General features: G+C 53.5%; 5 protein-coding genes across 5 annotated transcripts; 2 read left to right on the top strand and 3 right to left on the bottom strand.

Moving 5' to 3' along the window:
- Window positions 1-1,697: 1,697 nt before the first annotated feature.
- CkaCkLH20_12044 (C2H2 transcription factor) lies at window positions 1,698-3,773 on the bottom strand (the record flags this gene model as incomplete). Its single annotated transcript, XM_038894758.1, has 1 exon — window positions 1,698-3,773. One exon carries the CDS (start codon window positions 3,771-3,773, stop codon window positions 1,698-1,700), a length of 2,076 nt encoding a protein of 691 aa, XP_038740015.1.
- Window positions 3,774-14,790: 11,017 nt separating this feature from the next.
- Window positions 14,791-15,254, bottom strand: CkaCkLH20_12043 (uncharacterized protein; the record flags this gene model as incomplete). Its single annotated transcript, XM_038894757.1, has 3 exons — window positions 14,791-14,954; window positions 15,016-15,153; window positions 15,197-15,254. The coding sequence occupies 3 exons, from the start codon at window positions 15,252-15,254 to the stop codon at window positions 14,791-14,793; spliced, it is 360 nt and encodes a 119-aa protein (XP_038740014.1).
- Window positions 15,255-17,069: 1,815 nt separating this feature from the next.
- Window positions 17,070-17,731, top strand: CkaCkLH20_12042 (histone H3; the record flags this gene model as incomplete). Its single annotated transcript, XM_038894756.1, has 3 exons — window positions 17,070-17,217; window positions 17,279-17,472; window positions 17,534-17,731. The coding sequence occupies 3 exons, from the start codon at window positions 17,070-17,072 to the stop codon at window positions 17,729-17,731; spliced, it is 540 nt and encodes a 179-aa protein (XP_038740013.1).
- A 786-nt stretch (window positions 17,732-18,517) lies between these two features.
- On the bottom strand, window positions 18,518-19,981 carry CkaCkLH20_12041 (u4 u6 small nuclear ribonucleoprotein prp3; the record flags this gene model as incomplete). Its single annotated transcript, XM_038894755.1, has 1 exon — window positions 18,518-19,981. The coding sequence occupies one exon, from the start codon at window positions 19,979-19,981 to the stop codon at window positions 18,518-18,520; it is 1,464 nt and encodes a 487-aa protein (XP_038740012.1).
- A 621-nt stretch (window positions 19,982-20,602) lies between these two features.
- Window positions 20,603-25,776, top strand: CkaCkLH20_12040 (RNA polymerase Rpb1; the record flags this gene model as incomplete). The annotated part of the gene is made up of 2 exons (XM_038894754.1): window positions 20,603-20,784; window positions 20,847-25,776. The coding sequence occupies 2 exons, from the start codon at window positions 20,603-20,605 to the stop codon at window positions 25,774-25,776; spliced, it is 5,112 nt and encodes a 1,703-aa protein (XP_038740011.1).
- Window positions 25,777-26,029: the final 253 nt, after the last annotated feature.

Here is a 26,029-nt window from a genome sequence, read left to right as displayed (position 1 = left end):
AAAGTGGGCGCCTGTTCGTTCTTGTTGGTGGTTCCAGAATCGTCCTGTTCTCGTCTTCCCGCCTTGCTCTGCCAGGTGGGGCAGGCTACCTGACGGTGCCGACAGAGGCAGAGCTACATGCCAGCGGTATTCGCAGTGACAACAATCTGCAATAGACATATCTGGGCTGAGAACCCGCAATTTGCGTGATCTGATTGGCATAAATGACAGTGTCTCTTCTCGTTTCTGGTGTGCATGTCAACAGTAGCCCGCCTCGGAGTACGGTAACGTCTTGTTAACATGGCGAGCATGGTCCGCATCCGAACCGGGTGATGAGCACCCACCCCTGTACTTTGGAAGGAGCGAATTATTTGCTCCCCGCAATTCTGACGTTGATCTGGGCAAAGTCGACGTTTTTCATCCGGGACAGGTGAGGCCAACTTCGCAACGACCTGGCACCGTTCGCGAAATTACTGAATTAGCGCATCGGGTTCCATATCCCCATTCACTGTGTGTTCGCTGTTGATTCCATGTTGGAGGTACGACCACTGATTGAGTTTTCGAAACTCATTCTCTGTGCACGCTTAAGCGAAGCAAAAGATAGGTGGCAGCAGGCTCAAATGTCGCAACATAGACATAGCCTGAAGGAGTGAATTGTACAAGATTAGCTATTCTATCTATACCCGCCCATTTCATCTTCCGTCATCAAATCGTTAGTTCCAAGCAGCAGACTATGTCGCTGTCCCACATCCGACCCTCGCAGTTCTTTTGTCTAATCCCATGTAGTGATATGCACTAGTGTATAGTATACAACCGTCCCAGGCGATGACGCATTAACCAGGGAAAGAAAGACGCATCAAGAAAGGAAAAACGCCGGCTACTGTACAAAATCAAGTCTCATTCCAACACATACCCAACTAACCACCATGTGTGGGCGCGCCGGATTGACCACCCGGTGCCGGAGTATCAGGAGGCTGGAAGCGACGGGTAGTGCTCCACCATCCGCCCAGTTACCTGATACCGAGTGCCGATAGCTGCGGATGAACGGCTGACGAGGTGACGACCCGAGATTGTCCAGCCCCAACCAACGCCGACAAGCTAAATTGCGGTTGAACACATCCCGTCGCGCTGAAGTGGGTGGAAGTGGCAGCGTCCATCCCATCTCATTTCCCTACCACATGAGACAGTTGATCATGGGCGGGGGCGACTTGTGTGCCAAGACTGATGATGATGTCGTCAGGCGGAATTGAGAAGGTCGGAATGGTAAAGTTCGCATGGATGGTCGCAAGACAGGACGGGATGAATGATGTCATTGTGGATCGCATCGATCGTCAGGGTCGCGCAGCACGGACCACAATGATGTCATACCGCACGACCCTTACTGCAGCATCGAGGACCCTGAATCTCCACCCCATTCCCCGCACCCCCGCTCGAAGCTTCTTCGACCAGGTTCGAAAGTACCACTTCCCAACTCCTCTTGACGGCAGCGGATTGGTCGCAGCGTGATCGACGTCCTCTCCTCCTCCCTCTCATGCTTTATGACGCTCTGTCGTGCAGCCACCAAGCTTATGCGACTCGACAATTCGGTTCTGCGGTACTGTTGCCCGACGTCATCGTCATCCCCCTGCCTCTCCCGCCGTAACCAACTTCTTTTTTGGCAGGGTGCGAGCTACGACATCGCCGATCCGTGAGTTTCGTGCGCGAAAGCATTGAGAATTCTACGCGTTGTGCCCACGGCGGCGGTGTTTCCCCTGGAACTCGACGTCGGGATGGCAGACGCGGTAGTGTCGTGTGAGTGCATCCGCGCGGCTGAAGGTCTTTTCCTCGGTGCACAGATTGCAGCGAACCTTTTGCTTCCGAGCGTTGTGAATAGTGTCCTCATGCCTGGTAAGATCGTAAGGGCGGGAGAAGATGGTGTGACACGGCTTGCCAGTGCTGGGGTTGATTCGATCGCATCGATGAGGGCCTGCCTGACTATTCAAGAGACTGTTCGGGGAGGACGATACGCCGGCATCGCTTCTTCTGGGACCGCTGATGGTCTGAGTCTGGCGATGACCCTCCCTCTTGTGCTTTTGCAAGAGGGCTGGGGTCTCAAATCTCAGAGTACATCCGTGATATGTGCAAGTGTATGTTCCGCTATCCGCAGCGGTCCCGGCAGGCTTCGAGATGGGCAATCCGTGAGAACTTGGAGTCCCCTCCGACATGCCCGAACTAGACTCGGCGGAGCTGAGTCGAGGCAACTGTTCGTGCGCCTGACGAGGTTGTGCAATGAATGGATATTGCTGGGGAATCTGTACACCATTGGAAAGCGGCGTGGGCATGTACTGAAATGCAGCCGCGTTGGGCACAGGCGTCCTGCCAAATCCATTGTTTGATTCTTGAGACACGACGGCCTTGGCAAGATCATCGAAGTCGGTCGAATCCTGGGAGGGGAACAAGGGGAACTGGTCCGCGTCGGCATCATGAAATTCGAGATTGACATCCTTCGGAGAGATCGTCTTCGGAGTTTCGGGCTCGTTCTTCAGAGTCATTTGCTGCCTGAACTGAGCCTCGTGTTCAGCCTTCTTCTGCTCTCTGATCTGATGAGCCGAGGGAAAGCGGAGCTGCGGGTTGCGGGTACCGTTACCAAAATCATGATTGGTAACGGGCGCTAGCGGTGAGCCTTGGCGGAAAGGCGAGCGATCTCGTGACACAGTAGACGATGGTGACTGAGCAGCGCTCAGGTGCTGGTTGTTGGCAGCGCTCAATCTCTGGGCAAAGACATCGTTGCTGGGAGAGACAGCCATTTGGCTCTGGGCTGGAGATGCGGAAGTAATGGTAAAATTTGGGCTGTAGAGTTCGTCGTTGTAGATATCCGTCATTGTGCGATCCAACTTGGGCACATTGCTGAACACTGAATCATCAGAACATGGTAAGCGGCTGCTCAACAATTCATCGAAATCGACAGGATTATGCTTACCAGCTTTCCTTCTCCTGTCATCTTCGTGTTCGCCCACGGACGGCGTGGCCGGTGAGTCACCAGCGACAGAACTTGCCACCGATGGTGGGTGCGACCTGCTGCCTGCCATGGAGAGCTCGGGGGCAGGGAGTAGACCTGTGCGGTCAGACCTCGGCCTCTGAACGTTTAGCGCTGAGGTGTAGCCGCCGATGTCCGCGGGTATACTGCTCAGTCCGTTGTAATTCGGGTACATGCTGTCATGAGTAGGCATGGATTTGGCCAGCTGGTAGAAGTTTCCATCGTGAGCCTGCATGTCGTAAATGCCGTCGGGGGCTGAATCGGTAACCGCGATCTGAGGGTTTGATGTATTGTGATTGAATGGGGAGGCGGGACCGGCAGAGCCCAGAGAGGACAAGGAGGATTCTCTTTGGTGTGGAAGCCGGCCGACCGGCTTGTTATTGAAGTTGTTCCCCAAGGCCCAAGCGGTCTCTGACGACATCAGGTCTTGCGGTAACTGGTTTAGGTTACTGAATGTCAAGGACGTGTCGTCAAATGATGTGGCTGCAGGCGCTGCTCTTCGGGGTACAGCCAAGTGCGAAGAGTCGAAGGTGGTGAATGCGCTGGGTTGAGATGCAAGAGAGTAATGTTGAGAAAGGAGCGACTGAGTCGAGAGGGGGGAGGAAGAAATACTCGATGCGCTGATATCGTTTGGAGCGTCGTCGAGGTCGAAGTCGAGGGTGTGGTTGTTATAGAAGTTCTGGTGCTGGTGCTGGTACTGCTGCCGAGAAGGTGGCTGGTTGCTGTAGATAGTTTGTTGCTGGAGAGGTTGCACAGTTGCAGGTCGGTTTAACAGCATGGTGTGTTGTTGAGAAAGATAATATAGGTTTGGTGATGAAAAAGGATCCAAAGGTGGCAAACTGTGGAGGGACGGCGGCTTATATGGAAGTGGTGGAAGGCAGTAGTGGGAGGTTCACAGCCTACGTATTGGGCTTGGGGGTGGGCTTGTAGGGGACTGGGAATGAGGTAAGGCCGTCGGGGTACGTATCGTGTGTGGAATTGGCGGCAGGGTTCAGGGCATCTCAGTGTCCGCTGGGCTTAGAAAGAGACAGGGTTCAGTGGCAGTACGTACCGGTCGCACTTGCTTGCAAAGCGGAGCGGAGGTACCGGCTGGAGTCCCGAGGCTTGGACTGATGGCCGAAGATGGTCCACTTCAGGAGAGCAGGGGTAAAGCGATCGGGACCAGTTGAGGGTGTGTGGATGATGCATTGCAGAATGACGGGAGGTAGGGGTACGGTTTTTCCCCCCCCCCCCTCCTCGGTCTCTCTCCTCCCCCCCAATCCTTCCGTCACGAATGGATTGATTAATGACCAACGCTCATTGTTTGGTTTGGCTTGGAAAGTCGGGGAACAACCCCAAGACCGAGGACGGCCCAACCTGTTTCTGACTCTCCGGCTATGTCAAGCGCACATAATAGAGTGTGTGGTAAGGATGTGTGATGTTTAATAATGCGTGACGCCGTGGTCTCCCACATTTTCTCCGAGTTCTTGCGTCAACAGTCTTTGCGCCCCGAAAGTGAGAGTGAGCTTGTTCGTTGTTTGAGTCACTACCAGCTGGAGACGACGGGAACTGTAGGTGTCTTCTGTTACCGAGCCTTAGGTTCCCGTTCAGAATGGCGCCGGCGATTTCAGCAGCTGATAGATAGTACAATGGAGAAACTGTCAGCAGGTTGTCACTGCAGTTTTCTCGAAAGCTCCACCAGATTCTCTGCCCCGTTTAGTAGTTGTCGTTGGGGACTGGAGGTAATATGTCAACGACTCATTACGCGGATTTCGTGACGATGAGTAAGCAAAGTCTCTGTGCTGATTTTATTGAAGTAAGTCGAGCATCAGAGATAGAGGGGTGGGACGGAAAATTTCAGTGAAGCGCAAAACCCAGCTACAAGTATCACAGATACGGATGTAGCACTCGCATTGGGACCGAGTCTGAGTACACTACTGGGAAACAGTACGGTAGGAACTCTGCACTAACAATGAGATGAGGCTGCTCCGTTTATACCGGAAACATAATCGGTCACCTCTTCCAGCCTCAGTCTCGGCGGGAAGTGCTGCTTGGGCCAGCGATCAAGACGTAGATGACTCCATCTTGGAGACAGAAGGGCAACGATGATCCCATGGCAGCCGGGTGGAGTGACGTCAACATGGTGGTGCACTGATGATGGCATTGGGAAAATAGTGGAATGTGACTGGAGGAAAAGCCAGCGAGTGGGCCCGACCATCTCCGTCACTGCACCGTTCAGCGTTAGGGAGTACCCAGTCTACGGCGACCCGATGACAGCACACTCAGCAGCCCTGCTTACTGCGTAAGAGTTCATTGTCATCAGTGGAGGGGACCAAACGGGGAACCTAGTAGACCCTGCAGAGAACCCCAACGTTTCTAGGTGCCTTACCTTAGTGTAAAGTGTACCTACCTGTAAGGTAGGTAGGTAAGGTAAGCAGACTCTGGAAATCAATTTGACCTCAATCCTAGGTAGTCATCCCTGCATAAGGTACGATCCTAGCCTGATGTCAGGTTGTTCATACTTACTTACGCACAGGGTGCTGCGGGGAATGCAGGGAAGCAGATCGCTGCGATACTCGCGTTGCTGCTCGCTTTCTCGCCGTCGTCTCTTCAACTTGAACTGAGGACCTAGATTCTCTATGCGGTGCTATTCGGTAAGGTAAGGTCCAGCAAATTGCGCCGACGGGGAAAAGGCCGCTCCGTGTGGGTGATGGAACGTTGCTGCCCTCCCGCCGAAAGCCGAAGCTATGGAAGTGTTCAACGGCAGCGACCAACAACAACAACAACTCAGCCACCGCGCCTGCACTACCTTACGAACCGCGTGCGAGTGGCCAGATCAAGATCAACCCACGTCTCGTTCAAGCCGAGGCAAGCCATCCTCAACCCGTTGGAAAAGAAATTCCCACTTCGAATGCAGTGTACTAGACTATGATCCAATAACCGTTCAAGTTATTGCACAAGGCCTCGTGGCATGCCACACCACCACACCACAGCCAAGGTCCCTTACAGAAAAGCTCGTTTTCCCGTATCCGTACCTGGATTTCCGAATTCTCGATCGGCTAGTACTCCGTACAGAGAGGTGCGTTCCATTGAGATTATGTCATGGGCCTCAAGTCTTAGCTAATCACAGCTTACCTAAAAACTCGGCAATCGTAGCGTCCCCTCCGCAGGCCTCCGACACGGGTGACAGGTACACTGTAAGGTACCTTACCTACCTAAGGTGCCTAGGTATCCGTGGTAGGTGGCCTCCACAACTACCTAGGTTGTTGTCCCGTCCCGATCAGGTCGTGGACAAACGTCGGATTTAGGAGTGTCCGCGTGCCCTCTTCCCCCGTCTTTCGTCATGAATCAGGGTACCTAGGTAGGTAGTTGAGCGTCGAGGGAAAACACGCCGACATCCCGACAAACCGACCTCAGCAAACACCACCCGATCATATCCGGTCTGGCTGCAATGGCGAAGACAGTAGAGAAGAACGAATTAGAATTTTCTTCCGTGATGATATGAGCTCACCCTCCGTTTTCTCCGTGGACACGGACATATGGCACACTACATTCCCGCGCTGTCGCGTACAATGAATGCATGTATGTCTGCTTTTTATGGAAGGATAGTGGATGGTACCATGTAGCCCAGCCGGCGTGTCCACCAGTTGAAAGTGTCACCGGCAGATAAGGTGGGCTTGGCGCACCTCACCCGGTATCAGTTTTCAGCGAGAGATCAGCGTGGTGTGGTGGTGTGCTGTGGTGCGGTGTGTTAGGTTGATGGTCTGCTCCTTGTTGCTGAGGTGGTGGTGTCGACTTCCATGTTAGTTTACTTGTACAAGTCTCTGCCTGCCATCACCGTTGCTCTTGTGCGCACAAGCGAGGTCAGCCCATTCGGAAATCTTTGCTCTTGAGGTAACCAGTCTGTATATAGATAGCACTGCAAGGTATGATTCGAGTTGATTCAGCCACCTTTCAAAGTCGGGTACATTTCCACAGTATACCTACCTTAAGGTAGCAACTTATGTAGTGGCTGTCGCCGTTTTTTCCCTGTCGGACCTCAACCGAGCGCATCTTGGACGTTTCCTCGGGAAACGGCCCCACTAACCCCATATCGGCATCCATGAGGTGCTCAGCAAGGGCACTTACCCGCACCTCTGCCGCTGGCAGTTGAACTGGGGCTTTGAGAGTCAGTCTCGAAAGCTGAGTCGATATGGGTGCGCTGGTTGAGCTGAGCTGCCGCCTTGTTCATCCATGCCTGCTGCCTGCCAGGCTGTTGGCTAAGATGCCGGGGGCTCGAGATCTGATGAGCATGAATCACGAGCCCGTGTATCCATTTTGATTGCGCGCGGACACCATGCCTCTAATAGAGTGTTTTGTCAGCTCTTTTCGACAGCGACGAGTGACCGAATGACTCCGGTGCACGGTGCATTGCGCTGCGCTGCGCTGCGCTACGCTGCTGTCCTGGATTCGGCCGCTCCAGTTCCCTCCAGTGAGGATAATGAGCCGTCGCTTTCCTTCCCCGTCACATGACCCTCCCGCCTTACACGAACGTACCGAGCTGCCGGGGCAAGCAGTCCGGCCGGATGCGTGAGCTGAGTGAGAGTCCCGTCTAGGACGTGGAGCGGTCTCGACCGCCGTTCTACCTTACCGGCCACAGGTGGATCGCTGCGTCCGCCGGCCGGTCCAGCCAACCTATGCTCTTGGTTCGCAGTCATGTCCGTAACTCGAGTCTCCGGCGATGACTCTTTACAACAGCACGCTATTGTGGCCTCAATCATTGATGCACTAGGTTGATGGGCCGGGTTGCTGAGAGAAACCCCATAAACGCGATACTCAAGTTGTCTCATTCGCGTATTCTGTCGTCGCCAGCCGCACACCCAGAATAGCATGCATAGCATTCGCGACCCATGATTTTGGGTTTGCGGCTGCTACCTACCTACACCGACATAATAGGTCACTCGCCGTTTTGAGTCAGCTGGGTGCGCGTCGCCCTTTGCACAGCCTTGAGTTGCGGCATACGAGTAAAGATGGACAGACAGAGACAGGCTTTGAGGCTTGGCTTGGTCACACAGTCAGGCACTTGTAAATCGCGTACGTCGCTACAGTCAATTCATTCGCGTCCGCTGACGACAGGCGCTGGCACATGTCATTTCCCTCCGGAGGAACGTTCGCACTTGTTTCTCTGGGCTTCCAAATGCTCACTCATCTGCCAGCATAGCAAATCGGAGTCTGCGCGTGTAAGCGGCCTTGAATGCGCTCAGAATGTGTCACTGTCAATGCTTCTGAGAACTAAGGTAGGTACTGCTGCGCCAAGTCAATTCCGCCGTGTTCCGCTGCCGCAGGGCGACCTAGTTGTCAATCAGTCCCATGCCGCGACAACGTCCGGAGAAAAGGGGAAAAGAGCGAGAAGTTGCCGTGCTCTGCACTAAAACCGATGCGGCAGCGACCGAGGAGCGCCGCTCGAGTGCCAACGCTGCCAAAGCCGATAAGAATACGAATAGTGGCATTGGATAGCTCATAGATGCACGTAGTGTAATAAGACGCTTCGTGCTATCCGTACAACTGCTGGGAGGACAGCGAGCAGGGATGTGTCACTGGTCAAAGACTCGAAGGAAGAATAGAAATGGAAGGGGACCAAATGAAAAATCTCGACTCTTTCTGTCATGCAGCCAAGAACAGGGGGGTTATGCAGACTGAATGCATTTTTTTTCGGCCTGGTCCTGTCTGGCCTTCGGCGACCCCATGTCCTCAGGGACTTTCAATGTCTAGAACCGATACGACGACTGTGACATTGGATGTGGGAGTCATGCGAGGCCAGGTTTTTTTTTTCTTCCCCTCCCACAAAATTTGTTCACATCTCTTCCGCCCGTTCTCTCCGCCGGCCTAGTTACCTTAGTGTGTAGAAAATTTCCATCACATAAACCTAACTGGCCTTTAACACAAGCCAATCAAATTGTGCTAGTGAACAGTGTGGCTGAGTCGAAAACGGGCTGTTTTCATTGGCCGTCCAGGGATGGCCTCCCACAACCCGAACTTGCCCGATCCCGGGCCCCGCCCAGTCCCGTTGCAAGCCACATCATCAGCCGAGGAAAAGCCACAACACCCAGGTTCACGGGTCGTTGCAGCTAACCTACTCTGTACCTACTCCAGAGACACTTATGAATAAGCTCAAGCTCGACGCGCACGTACCGAATCCAGGTCAGGTCCAAGTCGAACACCCGCGGCACCTAGTGTACCTGGGTATCGACTAGTACTGTAAGTATCAGGCCGCATCGGTAGCTCCGACGGCATCTTCTTTTTCGGGGCTCCTCTTCATCCCGCGCGGCGAAACTGCCCGCAATCCACCTCCACTTGTTGTTCCCGTGTTCCGCACACGGAGGAATTCTGCGCCTCAAAACCAAGTCGTCTCAACGGGTATCTTCCGCTGTTTGTGTTGACGACTCATCCTTGAGTCGCTGAACGTCTACGTTTGACAGGTCGCATACGCATTTGCCCCCCCCGGAGTACCCGCTATTGCTGTCCCTGGTTGGTAAGCCATTTCCTCCGGATGGAATGGAATCATGATGGATACCTTATTATACCAGACTTGCTCCGCTGGCAAAACCCTGGCCGTATCTAGAACATCCCGTTCACGAGTTACCGTGGTGTTGAGTGGTTACCTCCCGGGGTGCAGAGCCGCGGTCAAGCCGCGCTTCCAATGCGTCATCCTTGGCTGAGACAATGAGACGTCCACAACATTTCGCAGCTGCGTAATCCACATGCCATGGCTTCCTTACATGGGCGTTCCGTCCCCTCCAAGCCCGCGACCTGGAGTTCGACGCCTTACTGGAGCAGTTGTGGTATTCAATTCGACTTTCTGTGTTTCACCAAGCTGATGTAGCGGAGTCTCCCCGACTGCCATGCCTTGACATTTGCAGAGCGTCATCCATATCAGATAGGTTAATTGACTAGCAAATCTTGTTTTACGGTAAAAGCGCTGCAAGGCACAACGCACCTGTTGGGTGGCGAATATGGAAACAAGCGGGAAATACCCGGGTTCCGCGTGAAGACCGGATTCCAGTGTGTACGCCGCTACGGATACGCAAACACCAGATAGATCTCCGTGTCGATCTTTCCTTTCCCTATACCTTACCTACTACCTAAGGTACCTAGGTATCTACACTAGGTAGGTAGGTAGGTAAGTGACTGGACGGGCTGGGACTTCATTACACGTGTATTCCGCGGAGCTCTAAATTTAGTGGGTTTCTCGCTTTTCGCACTGGGGTGCAGCATCCAAACCCTGCGCAGCACTGGACGGACGTATTGGGGTTCTTCGGTGCGAGGTTTCTGGTACTTCAAAACACACAGCAGCTCCACTGGTCTGAAAGTATACCGCTACATGTCGTGCGGATGTTTCTCCCCGTGTCTTCTGCATTCCGTTTCTTTCACTTTCCCATTTCTCCATCTACCGGCCGGCGCCATCCGAAATCAATCTCCACCATTCAAGCCAATGTCTCGAATGAACTTCTGCCGTTGGGGAACACGGCATTCGCCTTCGCCTCCCACGTCCCTGCATCTGCACCCATCAACTTCCATCCGATTTCGCAAATCCCATCCTCGTTTTTGGCTGTAATGCGATTTTTCTCGCGCATGAACCCGGAAAAAACCAGCCGTGGCTGAGCCCCCTCCCCAAGGGTCTCCTTCCACAGTAGCCTCAGCCACGAATGCTGGCAGAGCTGACTTTGCAACGTGTTCCGTTCGTTAGATCAAGTTACTCTCGTTTATGCTTAATCCGTTGTGGCGGCTGTCTCGCTGTCGCATGTCATGCTATAGTTGCTGTCATTCGTAGTTCAACGACAGCGCTCGCAAGGCCGTGTGTAACCGATGATGCGTCTTTCCGCCTCAACGCTTGCATATATATTCGTGGCTGAGCTGTATCCGCATGATACTCAGCATTACCGAGGTGCTGTTGACTATTCCATGTGGCGGGGTGAGCAATCTGGTCATGTGGCTTGTGAGACGTTTGCGCTGCCCTCTTCAGGTTACCTCTCACGAGAAGCTCCTCCTGGCTCCTTAGTCTTCTGCCATGTTGACTCGTCTCACGTGCCATGTCAGAACTGTAGGCATCGGCTGCCCATACCGGACGACAGTTGGCAGCTGGGTCACAGTATTCGAGGCAGCGAGCCTCCGTTGACATGTGGCACATGTGGTGGGACACCGTCCTCCTGCTCCGGCACTGGACCCTCTGACCAGCCCAGATATAGAGAATGTGGCGGCATCGCCATGTCGTGTCGATCGTTGCTCCGGAACAGTCGTTTTTGGTTGAACTGAGGTCCCGCATGCTCGGAACCCTTACGTCCCCGAGTTAGGATATGAACATAAAGGGTATCCATAATCCATAACTAGCCACCTAGACAAGATGACTCTTGGTTGTGTGGAGGAATACTGTGCTCGTTCAGATAATATCGCAGCAGCTTCATTCTTCCTCTGCATGAGGTTTTCTTTCTTATTCCTGACCCCCGGGGTCGGGTATGCCACGTTATCCTGCCAGTGCCCCTGGGCGAGGAACCACAGCGCGAAGAACAGCGGCAATGGTCGAGGCCTGGGGCATTTTAACCATTGTGTTGCCTTCGTTTTGTATGCCACTGAGCGTTTCATGTGATCATGTCATGTGCTCTTCTGTTCCTGGTATTCACGTATGGATATGCTTTCTGTGCGCCACTGGAATTTCTTCCCGAAGTGTCCTCCTGTGCGCACGTATCCTGCCTAGTTCATGCAAGCAGATCTTCCCTATCACTGGTTCTACAGCCCTTTGCCTTCTGGCCCTCAGTTTCTTTTGGGTGTTCACGAGAACAAGAATGAGATGAGCAGATACAGCGGTGTCAGGTCTCTTGGGTTCTCCGCTGCCCTTGGCGTGGCTTTACATACGTCCCGGCTATCATCATAGTGTTCGTTGGCAGTCATGAACGGCGAAGGAAATTCAGGTTGCTTGTCTAGGTTTTTGTTATGGTTGACCCTCCAAGACGCGTTAAAGTTGGAATGCTACTTCATCTGCCATGTATTCTGATCTGGTAAGCTTCTCACATCTCACACACCAGGTGCATTTTGGGGGTCATATCGTCTTATAAGCTGAGGATCATTGTGGTTGCCTCTCTGTTGTTTTGGCTGTTCCATACGTGCGTGGCGGTAGCTATGACGTGTACACACTTTGTCTTATGGCGATAACGACCCATCGGGTGCCCTTATTCTAAAGCGGTGATGCAGAATTGATGGGAGTTCGATTCAGTCTCTTTGCTCCTCTCGACTACTTTGCCCCTCAAACGAAATCATTGTGGCTCATGCCTTAGGCCTGTCTCATAAGAGTCTACGATCTACTCCATGAGTATCCGATACGTCCCAGGTGGATAGTCTTGATAGATTTATATACATTTATTAGTCTTCTTTAACGATGGGCACGTAGGGAGGTCCCCCCTCCCCCGGTCTCCATTCTCAGGTACGGTTTATTGTTGCATTCTCGTCGTCGAATATGGGGTTGTGAATTCTTCACGCCGCATATACATCACCGGAATATGAAGGCATAGTCGCTTATAAGCTATTCTACTTTCATAACCGCCGAGCCGACTTATGACGTGGTGCCGCAGGTGTTCCGACACCATGCATTTCTCAGCGGATAGCTCAACTTCTCAGACATCTAGCCGCTTTGGCTGCACTACGCTTAGTTATGTAGTGGTTTTGAGCTCATTGATATCCGGTCATTCTTCCTCGACTTCGGCACGTTGCGTGCGGGCACGCCCTGTCCGGATAAGCTGCTCGTGTATTCGAAAACATGCCAGATTACATCTTCCCATGGCTATCCAATACATTATGAATTCGATCCTGATTTGATACTTTGGTTTCCTAGGCCTTTTACACGTGCTCTCGATGTCTCGTCGTGGCAGGTTGGTGGCGCCCATGCTTTTGACACCATCCGACGAAGAAAACTGCACGCAACGGTCCGGCGATCGACCACGAGCTACGTGCATGTGCTCCAGTAATACATAAAATGTCTAGGCCGGTCTTAGGGGTCTTGTTGTCCGTTACTGGCTCGGCTCCCTTGATCCTGGTGGGCTGCGTTGTAGGGGGGCGCGGCGACCAGCCTGACTATGCCCACAACCCAATTTTCATCGTTTCGAACGGTCTGGCTCTGTCGATAACCTCATCTGTAGTAGAAAAAAGTCGGCTTCTCTACAAATCCATTCACGCGGCATTGATGTTGCTCTGGGGGCCACAGTGGTCACTGCAACGCGGCCCTTCTGGGAGGAGAGTTGAAGATTTCTATCTTCAAGACGCTCTTCTTTCCTTCCGCGGTGTAGAGGCAAAGGAATGCGACCACTGCGTAAATCACAATATTCCTGGCACTTTACGACATGTTTTCCACACTAGATGACACGTATTGCTGATTGACGATTTTTAAGCTCACTTTTATTACAATCTTTATACATAAACGTCTCGAATCTTGTGGTCCAACGTAGTTTCCACTACCTGCAAATCGAAAAGTACGCCGAACTACTAGATTTTACTATAATCACTCATCAAAAAGGTAGACCCAACCACTGAGCCCTGGGACAAAGTGCTCAAAAGCAATGGCTCAAATGGCAACCCTTTCCACAAGATGCCTGCGCCTGTATTGGATGCAGTCCCCAGGCAAGCCAATATCTGCGGAGATGTGCTCATCGCATGTTGAAAGCGGAAACAAAGAAAACAGCCAGAACATGGTCAGGAGGCGACATTGCGAGATGGACCGACGAGATGGGTGAACGTCAGTCCGGGACGGCACGACCGGAGCGGCGCCGAAGTGGACCCGGGGTAGCAAAGACAGAGAGACCCACTTGCGGCACTGAGCCAGACGGGAACTACCTTACCTTACCTTATCCATTTGAATCCGACGGCTACCGTATTTGAGTGCTGTCTATCACTCAGGGATCAAAGGCGAATCGGCACCCCTTAAGTTGCTAAATAAAGAAGCCAGTCAAATCACCAAGTTAAATATGTTAAAATACGTCAAGTCGGGTTCAAATGGATGAAGGTTGCTGCTGGGTGAGCCCGTTCGACCTACATACGCGGAACATCGGAGCATGACACCCACGGCCTACATAGGCCACTGCATAGCATAGGCAACCACGCCATTGAAAAATAGAGTGGCCTCGCGAAGAACCCTATTACACGCCAAACATAGGGCACCCGGCGGCATACCCAGTAACCGACGAATAGAGCTGGATGATCGAATGGAATTCTGTCGCACTAAAGGGCTTATTTCACCCGCGGTGGGCAGGGTCGGTGCCTCATACGAGGGAGACTCATAAGAGGGGAGAACCACTCAAGGGAATTGTGCATGTATGGATGCCTGTCTTCATCTCTCTTCTATCTGTTGCTCCTTTCGTTCGCAGGATCTCCCGCTAGCTGGATTCGTTAGGCACTATGGCTTGATGACAGCCGCACATCAGTCACCCCCATCATAACACACTTGGACCAGACGCGCCTCACGCAGAGCCCGCGCGACAGACAAGACACGATGGACGCGTTACCCCAGGGTGCCAGCATCACAGAATCACTGACAAGATGCACAGCAAAAGTAGACGTGAATGATCAGAACGTGCCTCGGCGAGGGATCCATTATGTCCCAAACCGATCAAGCTATCCATGTAGAACCCCGTTGTTTCCCGTATGGTACAGTAGAACACCCAAAACCAGCCAAACCCATAGTCATTCGTGACAAAACACTCCACTCCCAAAGTCCGTTTGTGCCACCGCGCGCTGAGGTGGATCGCGTCATGGCCCAAGAAAGATTCGTAACAGACATGCAAGAATAAACACGCTTAACCACCGAAACCGTACAGGGTGCGGCCTTGTCGCTTCAACGCGTAGACAACATCCAGAGAAGTGACCGTCTTGCGCTTGGCGTGCTCGGTGTAGGTGACGGCATCACGGATAACACCCTCGAGGAAGGACTTGAGAACACCACGGGTCTCCTCGTAGATCACTGAAAGAAAGGCATGTCAGTCCGCGGAGCAGAAGCGGCGCAGTTGTGGCGTGCGACTCACTGGCAGAAATACGCTTGACACCACCACGGCGAGCGAGACGACGGATAGCGGGCTTGGTGATACCCTGAATGTTGTCACGAAGAATCTTGCGGTGACGCTTGGCACCGCCCTTGCCGAGGCCCTTGCCGCCCTTGCCGCCTGAAGATGAGACGTCAGCACGATGACTTCAGATGTCCCCAACGCGGGGTGCAGTAGGTAGGATGGTGAAGGGTGAAGGGAAAGTACTTACGTCCGGTCATTGTGTGATTGTGTGGTTGAGGATGTGAAGTAGTAGAGAGGGCTCTTGAAGAGACTTGGTGGAAGTGGTGTGGAAGTGGTTGCGTGGGATAACGTGGGGCTGAGATGTACTGGAACACGTAAAAGACGCGCAGAGGGGGGGACGGGATTTATATCAAGACGGCGTGGGCTAGGTGCGATTCGGGATCAGCCAGAAAAAGCGGGTACGTACCTCGAGTTCCACCTCAGTTTGTGTTTGCGGTTACTCTGACCCTGGCAGGCGACCTGAAAACCAAAAAACCAAAAACAGAAAAAAAAGAGGTCCTGTTTTTTTTTTTGATCAGGGGGCACAGACAAGAAGAACCAATGATTAATTACCTACCTCCAGGCCTCACTCACACTGCCCCTCCCACTCCGCATGCGATGCCCCTGCTGGTTCCTGCTTTTGCTTCCAAGTTGCCTTCCCATTTGTAGCTTTTCGTGAACCGCGTCTGTATTCCATTTTGCCATTGCCCTAAGAACGGTTAGCCGGCTGCATATTGCACATGGTTCAGGCGATGGAGTGACATGGCGGGGCACAGGAGAAAAGGGCACATCAGGTTGATGGCAATCACTGAGGTATTCAGTAACTACCTAACTAAGGTAGTACCTTAGAGGGTTGAGTGACTCACAGGCAGGCAGCCAGCCAGCTTGCAGATGTAAGTTGCCATGTTGGACTTGAATATTGCCAACTTCCAACGTATTAACATTGTGGATTGAAGGGCCACATGAGTGATGACACATACCAGACTGGTGAGAAAAGAGCCTGCTCACGTGCCTAAGTACCTCGGGGGAAAAAACCGACATTCTCTCTATCATGGTGGTCATGGATCTGGAGAACCTGAAGCACCAGCGGTCACCTGGAGCATAGCCCACCCTCCGCCGTAAACCCTCCGTCGCGTCAGTCAGATAAGTGAATAGAACGCGACTTGCTCATGCCACTGTGTCGCGTTTGACGCATACGAGACCTCCGTTGCTAGTTCTTGATTTGTGGTGGAACAATGTGCTTTGAGGCCTTTCTCCGTTATTTTCTGAGTAGACGCTATTTGGCAACATGCATTCGTTCAGATGAACAATCGCATCTATGCCCCCGGAGCAAGTAGGTTGAGGTAAAGGTCGATACAATGCACGCGTCAAGGCCATAAAGGGGGAAAAAGAGAACCTAACCACCTACACCCCACAAAGCTCAAGTCTATTCAAGTCGTGTACAGTTTGCATTCCCAAGCAGGAGCCCGTATGTTCGCGTCAAGATGGACAGTTGCCAGTCGCGTAGAATCTCCGTAGGGCAGTCTCCCGTCAGATCGCGCCTGCCACCCAACCGCGTCGGGTACCAAAAAGCTACGGATACCTAGGACCGGCAGGGCAGGGCCTGGGCAGGGCAGGCCGCAGGGCATCAGGTGCTAGGTTGTCGCATCCCGCAATCCGCATTTCCCACAGACAGGGAAAGGAAGGAGCCACGGAGGAACCTTCGATGGGGAAGGCACCGCTAAAATCGTGGCATGCGTCGGTACGTATCGCACCTGCCGGGTCCTTGGACCGTGGGACGGTGGACCCATCAAGAAAGATGGGGTGGCGTCACAGATATTGCAAGATTTCTAGCCAATCAAAAATCCGTTTTCCACACATCGACAACAAAGCGCCAAAACCTGCCTGTCGCGCCTGCCTTTTTTCAAAGTAATCGCTCCTGCAAAAACGGCATTTTTCGTCCCCCCGCACAGGCCACTTTCCTTTTGGCACTCAATCACTCCCCTCTGCCGCCAGCCCAGCTCCCTTCCTATTTATTTCCCTCCACCCTCCACCTGTCTCCAACCCTTTTCCTCCTCATCCACTCACACCCATCGCTCCCAACCAACAACCATCTCACCTCATCTACAACATCTCAACTACAAACCCATCAACTTCATCATCACCACACAACATCCATCGCAATGGCCCGTACCAAGCAGAGTATGTCCCCGCATTCCGCCATCAATCCCATCGTTTCCATTAGCTAACAGTTCCCTCACAGCCGCCCGTAAGTCCACTGGTGGCAAGGCTCCTCGCAAGCAGCTCGCCTCCAAGGCTGCCCGCAAGAGCGCCCCCTCCACCGGAGGTGTCAAGAAGCCTCACCGCTACAAGCCCGGTACCGTCGCTCTCCGTGAGATCCGTCGTTACCAGAAGTCCACCGAGCTTCTGATCCGCAAGCTCCCCTTCCAGCGTCTCGTAAGCTCGCCTCCCACTTCATGCTGTTTGACCATACCCAGCTAACGCGCATTGCCCTCAGGTTCGTGAGATCGCCCAGGACTTCAAGTCCGACCTCCGCTTCCAGTCTTCGGCCATCGGCGCTCTTCAGGAGTCCGTCGAGTCCTACCTCGTCTCTCTCTTCGAGGACACCAACCTTTGCGCCATCCACGCCAAGCGTGTCACCATCCAGTCCAAGGACATCCAGCTTGCCCGCCGCCTCCGCGGCGAGCGCAACTAAGCTTTGTCTTTTCGATTTTCTCTTTTCATGGGTGGTTCATGACTCGCGCTTTGGGAATGCTTGACGAAGGGACCGTCTTGGCTTTTTGGGGGTAATCTGGCGTTACGAATGCGTTCATACAACGCAATGGTTGTACATTAAACAGCAGCAAAGGATGGCTGCATTGAATGCCGAACACTTCATGATCTACCTATCTCGTGTCTCGTGTGACTCCATCCGCTGGGCCTGCATCGGTGACTTGCTTGATCACGTGTGCCGCCGACGATTAAAGGCACCGCGCCCGTCGTGCAGGGGACCAGGAGTGCTACAGGCCTTGGTTATGTTACTGTTTCCACGACCACTTGGCTTGGATACACGTGTGCGACATTGCGACGACCGCAATACTGACCCGTGCGGTGCTGGAACAGGAACTAAATGCATGCTGTGCCAACTCCGACGTCTAGGTTTCTTGACCTTTTGCCATGCCGTCGCGAAATGGCTCCGACGGTATGAGCCCTTCAACAATCACGGTTCAAGCTTTACTCCCCAGAGTGATGGAAGATCGAGTTACTCTTCAATATTCGAGCTTGTTTGTTCGCGGCTTGCAGGAACGCGTCAGCGACACAGGGGGAGTCACATCAAACACGTAGACCAGGCCGTTACAGCTACTTATTCAGAACCATTTGGTAGTCAGTCTTCTATGCCGTCCCCGTTGAGATGCGACTGCGTCTAGCTAAGTCCGTCCAAAGGCATTTGTTGCGCTGACATCTGCGGAGCGGATGCATCTCACTCTCAGAGGCTGCAGTCTCACGCATTCTTCGCCAGTGCCCAAAAGTTGTCCATCTTCGCCCGCGCCAGCACGTCTTTAGCTTCAGCGTCGGACTCGCACACCTTGCTGCCCCATTTGCGGAACGACCGCGTCTTTTCTTCACCCTCAAAAACCAACTTACATTCGTTCTGTGACATGTCCCTTAACTCCCCCTTCTCGTTCTCAGAGAGTAGCCAGTCTCGTGCCAGTTTCTGCGACCCGCCCTCGCGGGAAGGGGAGTTCTCCGTCCAGTCGATGCGGTTGAGCATCAACTTTTTGTACTTTCCGATGCTGTGCTCGCCACCCTCTACAATGACGAGGTTCATCTTCGGGTGCATGATGCAGACGCCGGTGAGTGAGTGTTGTTCGGCATTCTTCCCAATCTTAAACCTGTGCTGTCCATTCGCAAGGCTGTTGATCTTGAACACCAAAACGTGGATACCCTTGGCTGCGTCCTTTTCCTGATTCGCAGCAAGTTTGTCATGCTTTTCTTCTTTGGTTAGCTTGCGCTCCTCGTTGGCCTCCAAATGCTGCTGCTGCCGCTCGGCAATTTGGCGATTGACGAGGTTCTCCACGGCCGTTGGGTCCTTGACGGCAGAGTCTGCGTAGACACGCATCATGTTGCTCTTCTTGACCTTGGGCGGCGGTGGTGGCAAGAAGCCGAGCCTGATCTTTGCTTGATGTTCCTTCAGCTCGGCCTTTCTCCTTTGTCTTCGGACCTTGGCCTTCTCCTTCGCTGTTGTGTACATGGGCTTTGGAGCGGGCTTGTTTCGCTCTTGAGGCGGCTCCAATGCGACGGGATGCTGGACGTATTCGGTGACAATTGTGTCTTCTGTGTTGATTTTGAGGCGGCTTACGTCGTCGATATTGTCGTAGTTCCCACCATCGACCAACCCTTCATCAAACCATTCAATATCCGGAGGCGCCTCGACCACAAGATTCTTTTCCATGTCTAGTTCTTCCTCGATACCAGCTTTTCTTGTTTGCGCAGCAATCTTCTTCTTCAGTTCCTCTAGTGCGGCCTGCCGCCGCATCGCGTTTCCTTGCTGAATAAACTTCCCCTTTGCGTGGAAGTTCAGGGGTCGTGACTGCCGTTGCCGTCCTCCAGGTGGTTGAGCGGCCTGCTGTTCATTGAAGTATGGATTCGCCTGCGCGTCATCGTGACCACGTCCTGGTGTCGCCGACAATCTGGAGCCAGGCGCCGATATTGAGCTCGAATCGAACTGGGATCGAAATGAAGGGGCGCTGGGCCGGCTCGAGGAGGTGTTTTGACCAAGGCCTTGGAGCGCAGGATGCAGTCCAGTTTCGGCGCCTCCATTCGCTTTGCTGCCTCCAATCGCCGCAGCTACTCTTGCTTTCAGTGCAGCCATCTTGTCTGCAGTCGATTCGGTCTTGTGAACGCGGGAGCTGGGGTCGTGACGGGGCCCCAGCCCATTGGAATCTGAGCGTCGGTCTCGATCCATGGTCTAGTGTGAAAAGTTCGTTTGGTGAGGCACCGCGAGGATGGGGCAGGCTTCGTCGGCGTCGAGGGATAGAGGCTGCGCGTGTCCAAATCGTCGGAGTTTGCTGTCTCTCACACTCCGAGAACGGCCCGAAGTGACAGAATGATTCTTGGACGCTTGACTTGGACGTGGACAATCGATCTTGGTGGTTGCACCTCCGAAAAAAAAAGGTCTTTCAACGGCAGAATGTAGGTGCCGTCTTGGTAGACGGCTTTGGGCAGGTGTCTGTCTGCCTTACGTACTTCACCCAAGGTACCTAGGTAGGTATTCGTACGAAGTCAGGTCCGTTTCGCCGTGGGACACTGGGACCTAAGGTAGGTAGGTACACAGAACTGCAAAAGCTCCACCACAGCGGGTCCATTTTTCTGCCACTAGCCACCGCTAAAAAAAAAGTTCCCCCCTCTGCCTCTGTCGCCCACCGATCCGTCCCACCGGCCTTGTTGATTTTGCGACTGAATGCTTTCTGGACTTTGTCAGGTATTGGGCAGGACGCTGGATGGAAAATTTGTTTCTCTCCGCCTCGCCTTCTGCTGTACGGACTCGGATTGGTGTCAGGCTAGTTCGTGAAGCCTCACCGGCACCATGAATATCTCACAACCCATCTCGTCGTCTGTAGAGACGGTCGAGTTCACATTCCTCACCGAAGAGGAAATCAGAGCAATCTCTGTCAAGCGCGTCGAAAACGACAGCACCTTCGATAACCTCCTCAATCCCGTTCCAGGTGGTCTCTATGACCCTGCCCTTGGCTCCTGGGGCGATGCTCTGTATGTCTCCTGGCTTCTTTCAAAATTTTCCCGCTTCGCTTGACTTACACATCCCATCACAGTTGCGCAACGTGCAACCTGAACCAGTCTTCCTGCCCCGGCCACGCCGGCCACATCGAGCTTCCCGTGCCCGTATACCACCCAATTTTCCTCGACCAGGTCCTCCGCCTTCTTAGGTCGCAATGTGTGTACTGTAAAGGTTTCCGCATGCGCCACCGCGAAATCAACCGTTACTCCTGCAAGCTCCGACTGCTGCAGCACGGTCTTCTACACGATGCTCATTTGGTCGACGCCATCGGCGAGGACCTCAAAGGTCTTGCAATGCCCGGAGTCCCTACCGACTACGACAGCGAGGCCGAAGAAGAGGGCACGTCCACTGTCGATAATGTTATTGGCGCGCGCGAAGCATTTGTCCGCCAGAAGCTCAAGTCACACAAGCTCAGCATCGGCGAGGTCAAGAAGGGCAAGCATGAAGGCTCGCTTGAGATGAGGCGGGAGCTTATCAAGGACTTCATGACACAGATTACCAAGCCCAAGAAGTGCGACAACTGTGGCGGCGTCTCACCTGCGTATCGGAAGGACCGCTTTGTCAAGATCTTTGAGAAGGCCCTCAGCGAGAAGGATCTCGCCCAGATGGCCCAGAGAAATCTGCACATCAAGGACTCGATGGCGACCGCAAAGCGCGTCTCCAAGTCGAAGTCAAAGTACGGAAACGCCGACGAAGGTGTTGCAGATGTTGACATGGCTTCGTCTGAAGAAAACGACATTGAAATGCGAGATGCCAGCAGCGGCGACGAGCAAGAGCCTATGGACAAGGAGGATGAGGTCCGCTTGGATGCCGTCACCACTGCCCCAGGACAACAACGATACATCAGTGCGATGGAAGTTCGGGCTCGTATGCGAGAGCTGTTCGACAAAGAGCAGGAGATTATGTCTTTGATTTACAACTCGAAACCGATGACCAAGAAGGCAGCAAAGGTGTCTGCTGACATGTTCTTCCTTCGAACCATCCTTGTCCCACCGAACAAGTTCCGCCCTGAAGCTCGCACTGGCGACTCTCAAATCTCCGAAGCCCAGCAGAACTCTCTGTATAAGATGATCCTGCGAAATTGCGGCAACATTGCGAGAATGCACCAGAATGTAGGCGGTACGGATCAATACGGCAGAGCAAGAGACATCAGCGATCTGCATCAGATCTGGACGGAGTTGCAAGAGTCTGTCAACTCTTTGATCGACAAGAGCAAGAACCCCGTGCAAGGCGCAGCTGCCAAGAGAAACGAGGACGGTATTAAGCAAAAGCTGGAAAAGAAGGAGGGTCTCTTCCGAAAAAACATGATGGGCAAGCGTGTCAACTTTGCGGCTCGAAGTGTCATCTCCCCTGATCCCAATATCGAAACCAACGAGATTGGTGTCCCCCCCGTCTTTGCTCGGAAGCTCACCTACCCTGAGCCGGTCACGAGCCATAACTTCAGAGACATGCAGCAAGCCGTCATCAACGGTGTCGATAAGTGGCCCGGTGCGGCGGCTATCGAATACGAGAACGGGCAGATCGTCAATCTGCGGTCTAAGTCTTCCGATGATCGTGTATCCCTCGCCAACCAGCTTCTCGCACCCACCAACAATCAGATGAGCGGCATGAAGAGCAAGAAGGTTTACCGTCACCTGACAAACGGTGACGTGGTCCTGATGAACCGCCAGCCAACCCTGCACAAGCCCTCTATCATGGGTCATCGTGTACGTGTGCTGCCTGGAGAAAAGACGATTCGCATGCACTACGCCAACTGCAACACCTACAACGCCGACTTCGACGGAGACGAGATGAACATGCATTTCCCTCAAAACGAGGTCGCCAGAGCCGAGGCCCTACAGATTGCGGACACAGACCATCAATACCTGTCAGGAACGGCAGGCAAGCCCCTTCGTGGTTTGATTCAGGACCATTTGTCAGTTTCCGTGGCGCTTTGTAACAAGGACACTTTCTTCGATCGTGATGCGTACCAGCAACTCATCTACTCGGCCCTGCGCCCGGAGAGCGGTCATATTCTCGGCGAACGAATTGAGCTCATTCCTCCCGCCGTCATCAAGCCAATTCCCAGATGGACCGGCAAACAAGTTGTCACCACCATCCTGAAGAACATCAAGCCGCCAAATGGCGAAGGACTTTGGATGACGGGCAAGAGTCAAGTCAAGGGCGCGCAGTGGGCTAAGGACTCTGAGGAGGGCGATGTCCTGTTCCAGGACGGGCAGTTTCTTTCTGGCATCCTCGACAAGGCCCAGCTCGGTCCCAGCTCAGGTGGTCTGATCCATGCCATTCACGAAATTTATGGACCCGCGGTAGCAGGCAAGCTGCTCAGTGGTATGGGTCGACTTCTCACAAGATACTTGAACATGCGAGCATTTACTTGCGGTATGGATGATCTCAGACTTACGCCCCAAGGCGAGGTATCTCGCAGGGAAAAGCTGAAGGAAGCCAAGACTATCGGTCTTCAAGTTGCAGCCAAGTACGTGTCGCTGGAGGACAAGACCCCCAACAGCACGGATTCGGAGCTTCTTGCCCGCTTGGAGGAGGTCATGCGCGACGATACCAAGCAGGAAGGTCTCGATATGCTCATGAACCACCGCGCCGGACAGGTCTCGAGCGCAGTTACAGCTGCATGCTTGCCGATTGGCTTGGTCAAGCAATTCCCCAAAAACCAAATGCAGGCCATGACTACATCTGGTGCCAAAGGTAGTCAAGTCAACGCCAACCTCATCTCGTGCAACTTGGGACAGCAAGTTCTTGAGGGTAGGAGAGTTCCTCTTATGGTCAGCGGAAAGTCCTTGCCCTGCTTCCGGCCCTTCGAGACAGACGTCCGCGCTGGTGGCTACATTGTTCAGCGTTTCTTGACTGGAATCCGACCCCAGGAATATTACTTCCATCACATGGCCGGTCGTGAAGGTCTGATTGATACCGCTGTCAAGACGTCTCGCTCCGGTTACCTTCAGAGATGTATCATCAAGGGCATGGAGGGCTTGACGGTGTCGTATGACTCCACAGTTCGCGACGCAGACGGCACCTTGGTGCAGTTCCTGTACGGCGAGGACGGACTGGATCCTACGAAGCAGAAGTACCTCACCGACTTCGGCTTCGTTCTCCGCAACATCGGCTCCGAAACTGCCCAACTCAGCTTCGGTAACGAGTTCAAGGACAAGTTCGCCGGGAACAAGGACGACATTATCAAGCACATGAAGAGCGCCATCAAGCACTCCAAGGTCGATATCGCCGCCAAGGACCCCATCATCTCTCTCGTCAATCCGGCAAGAGTGGCTTTCGCCACGTCTGAAAAGTTTTATGAGAAGATGGCAAAATACGTCAAGGAGAACAAGGATGGCCTCATCAAAGACAAGTCCAAGGAGTCATCTGGTTTAATCAACGCCCCCGCCGTGAACAAGAGATCTGCAGAGCTTGTCCTCGCGGCCAAGTACATGCGGTCGCTGGTCGAGGCTGGCGAAGCTGTCGGTATTGTGGCTGGCCAGAGTATTGGTGAACCGTCAACACAGATGACGCTGAATACCTTCCATTTGGCTGGTCACTCGGCTAAGAACGTCACGCTGGGCATTCCTCGTCTCCGTGAAATTCTCATGACGGCCAGTCGATCCATCTCTACGCCGGCCATGACTCTTCTCCTGCACGAGGAGCTCTCTGCCGCCGAGGGAGAAATCTTTGCTAAGTCAATCAGCGTCCTACCCTTGGCCGACGTGCTCGACACGGCCAAGGTCAACGAACGCATTGGTAAAGGCAATAACGGTGCTTTGGCCAAGCTCTACGATGTGCGACTGAACTTCTTCCCCGCTGCAGAGTACACCAAGACGTATGCCATCGACACTTCCGACGTTATGGATGCAGTGGAGAAAAGGTTCCTCGAGCATCTACTGAAGGCCATGAATAAGGAAATCAAGAAGCGCCGCAGTGAAACCAGCTCAGCGACACCGGAGGTCGGAACCAGATCTGGCGTCGTGGAAATGGTATCAGGTAACGGAGAGACGCGATCTGGTGGAGATGATAACGACGATGACGATGACGACGGCGACGGTGACGCGACAAATGCCAAGAACAAGTCGAATCGGGAAGAGGCTGTTTCATACGGCCCCAACGATGATGAGGATGACGCCGTCCAGCGACAGATGGACCGTGAGGGGTCCCCAGAAGATGAGGGCTTCGGTGGTAGCCCGCCGCCAGGAACCAGGAACGACGGCTCGGGTGACGAGGAAGAGGATGATGACGATTCGGACAGCGAGGGCAGTTTCAGAGCCGAGCGTGTGAAGCAAAAGTACCTTCGAGTCACAAAGTTCCGCAGCGACGACGCGGGCGAATGGTGCGAGTTCACGCTCGAGTTCGAGGCAGACACCCCCAAGGTATTGATGCTCAATATCGTGCAAGCGGCGGTCAAGAAGTCAGTGGTCCAGCAGATCCCCGGCGTCGGTTCATGTACGTTCACGGACGCCCACAAGGTGACGGACCCCGCAACGGGCAAAGAAGTCTCGGTGCCGGCAATCTACACGTCGGGAGCCAACCTCAGGGCGATGCAAAAGTACGGCGACTTCATCAACCCGAACAAGATTGGAACCAACGATATTGCGGCCGTCCTGGATGTGTATGGTGTCGAGGCGTGCCGAAGCAACATCGTCTCCGAGCTGGCTGGGGTTTTCGGAGGTCACGGTATCAGTGTCGACAACAGACACTTGAATCTCATTGCCGATTACATGACCCGCAATGGCGACTTCACGCCCTTCAATCGTAACGGGCTGCGCGGCAACGTCAGCCCCTTCACCAAGATGAGTTTCGAGACCACACTCTCCTTCTTGAAAGACGCCGTTCTCGACGGTGACTGGGATGATCTCAGAACGCCAAGCAGTCGCATCGTCATGGGTCGCCTGGGCAGGATTGGTACGGGTGCGTTCGATGTCTTGACGGCTTTGCCAACGCACCATATGTCATCCCACATGGACTAGATACCCAGCTGCTCGTGCCTGTATTGTTTCGTGTCATTCTTAGGCGAGAGGGGGGGCTGCTAGGAAATGTTCTTAGCCGATAATTGTATTTTTTTGTATGGGATTGATAGAGAGGCAATGTGGCTTGAAAAGTAATGCAGACGATTTCCTCAGAACAAGAAGAGTCGCGACCTCGCGTGCCGTGAACAGCCATCATGTCAGCAGTCGTTCTTCCGTGAGCTTTCGTGCCTAAGACTCTGGCCCCTCCACATCC

This window comes from Colletotrichum karsti (assembly GCF_011947395.1).
Source record: "Colletotrichum karsti strain CkLH20 chromosome Unknown Scaffold53, whole genome shotgun sequence".
NCBI classification, from domain to species: domain Eukaryota; kingdom Fungi; phylum Ascomycota; class Sordariomycetes; order Glomerellales; family Glomerellaceae; genus Colletotrichum; species Colletotrichum karsti.
This window is presented reverse-complemented; position numbering and strand designations above follow the sequence as displayed.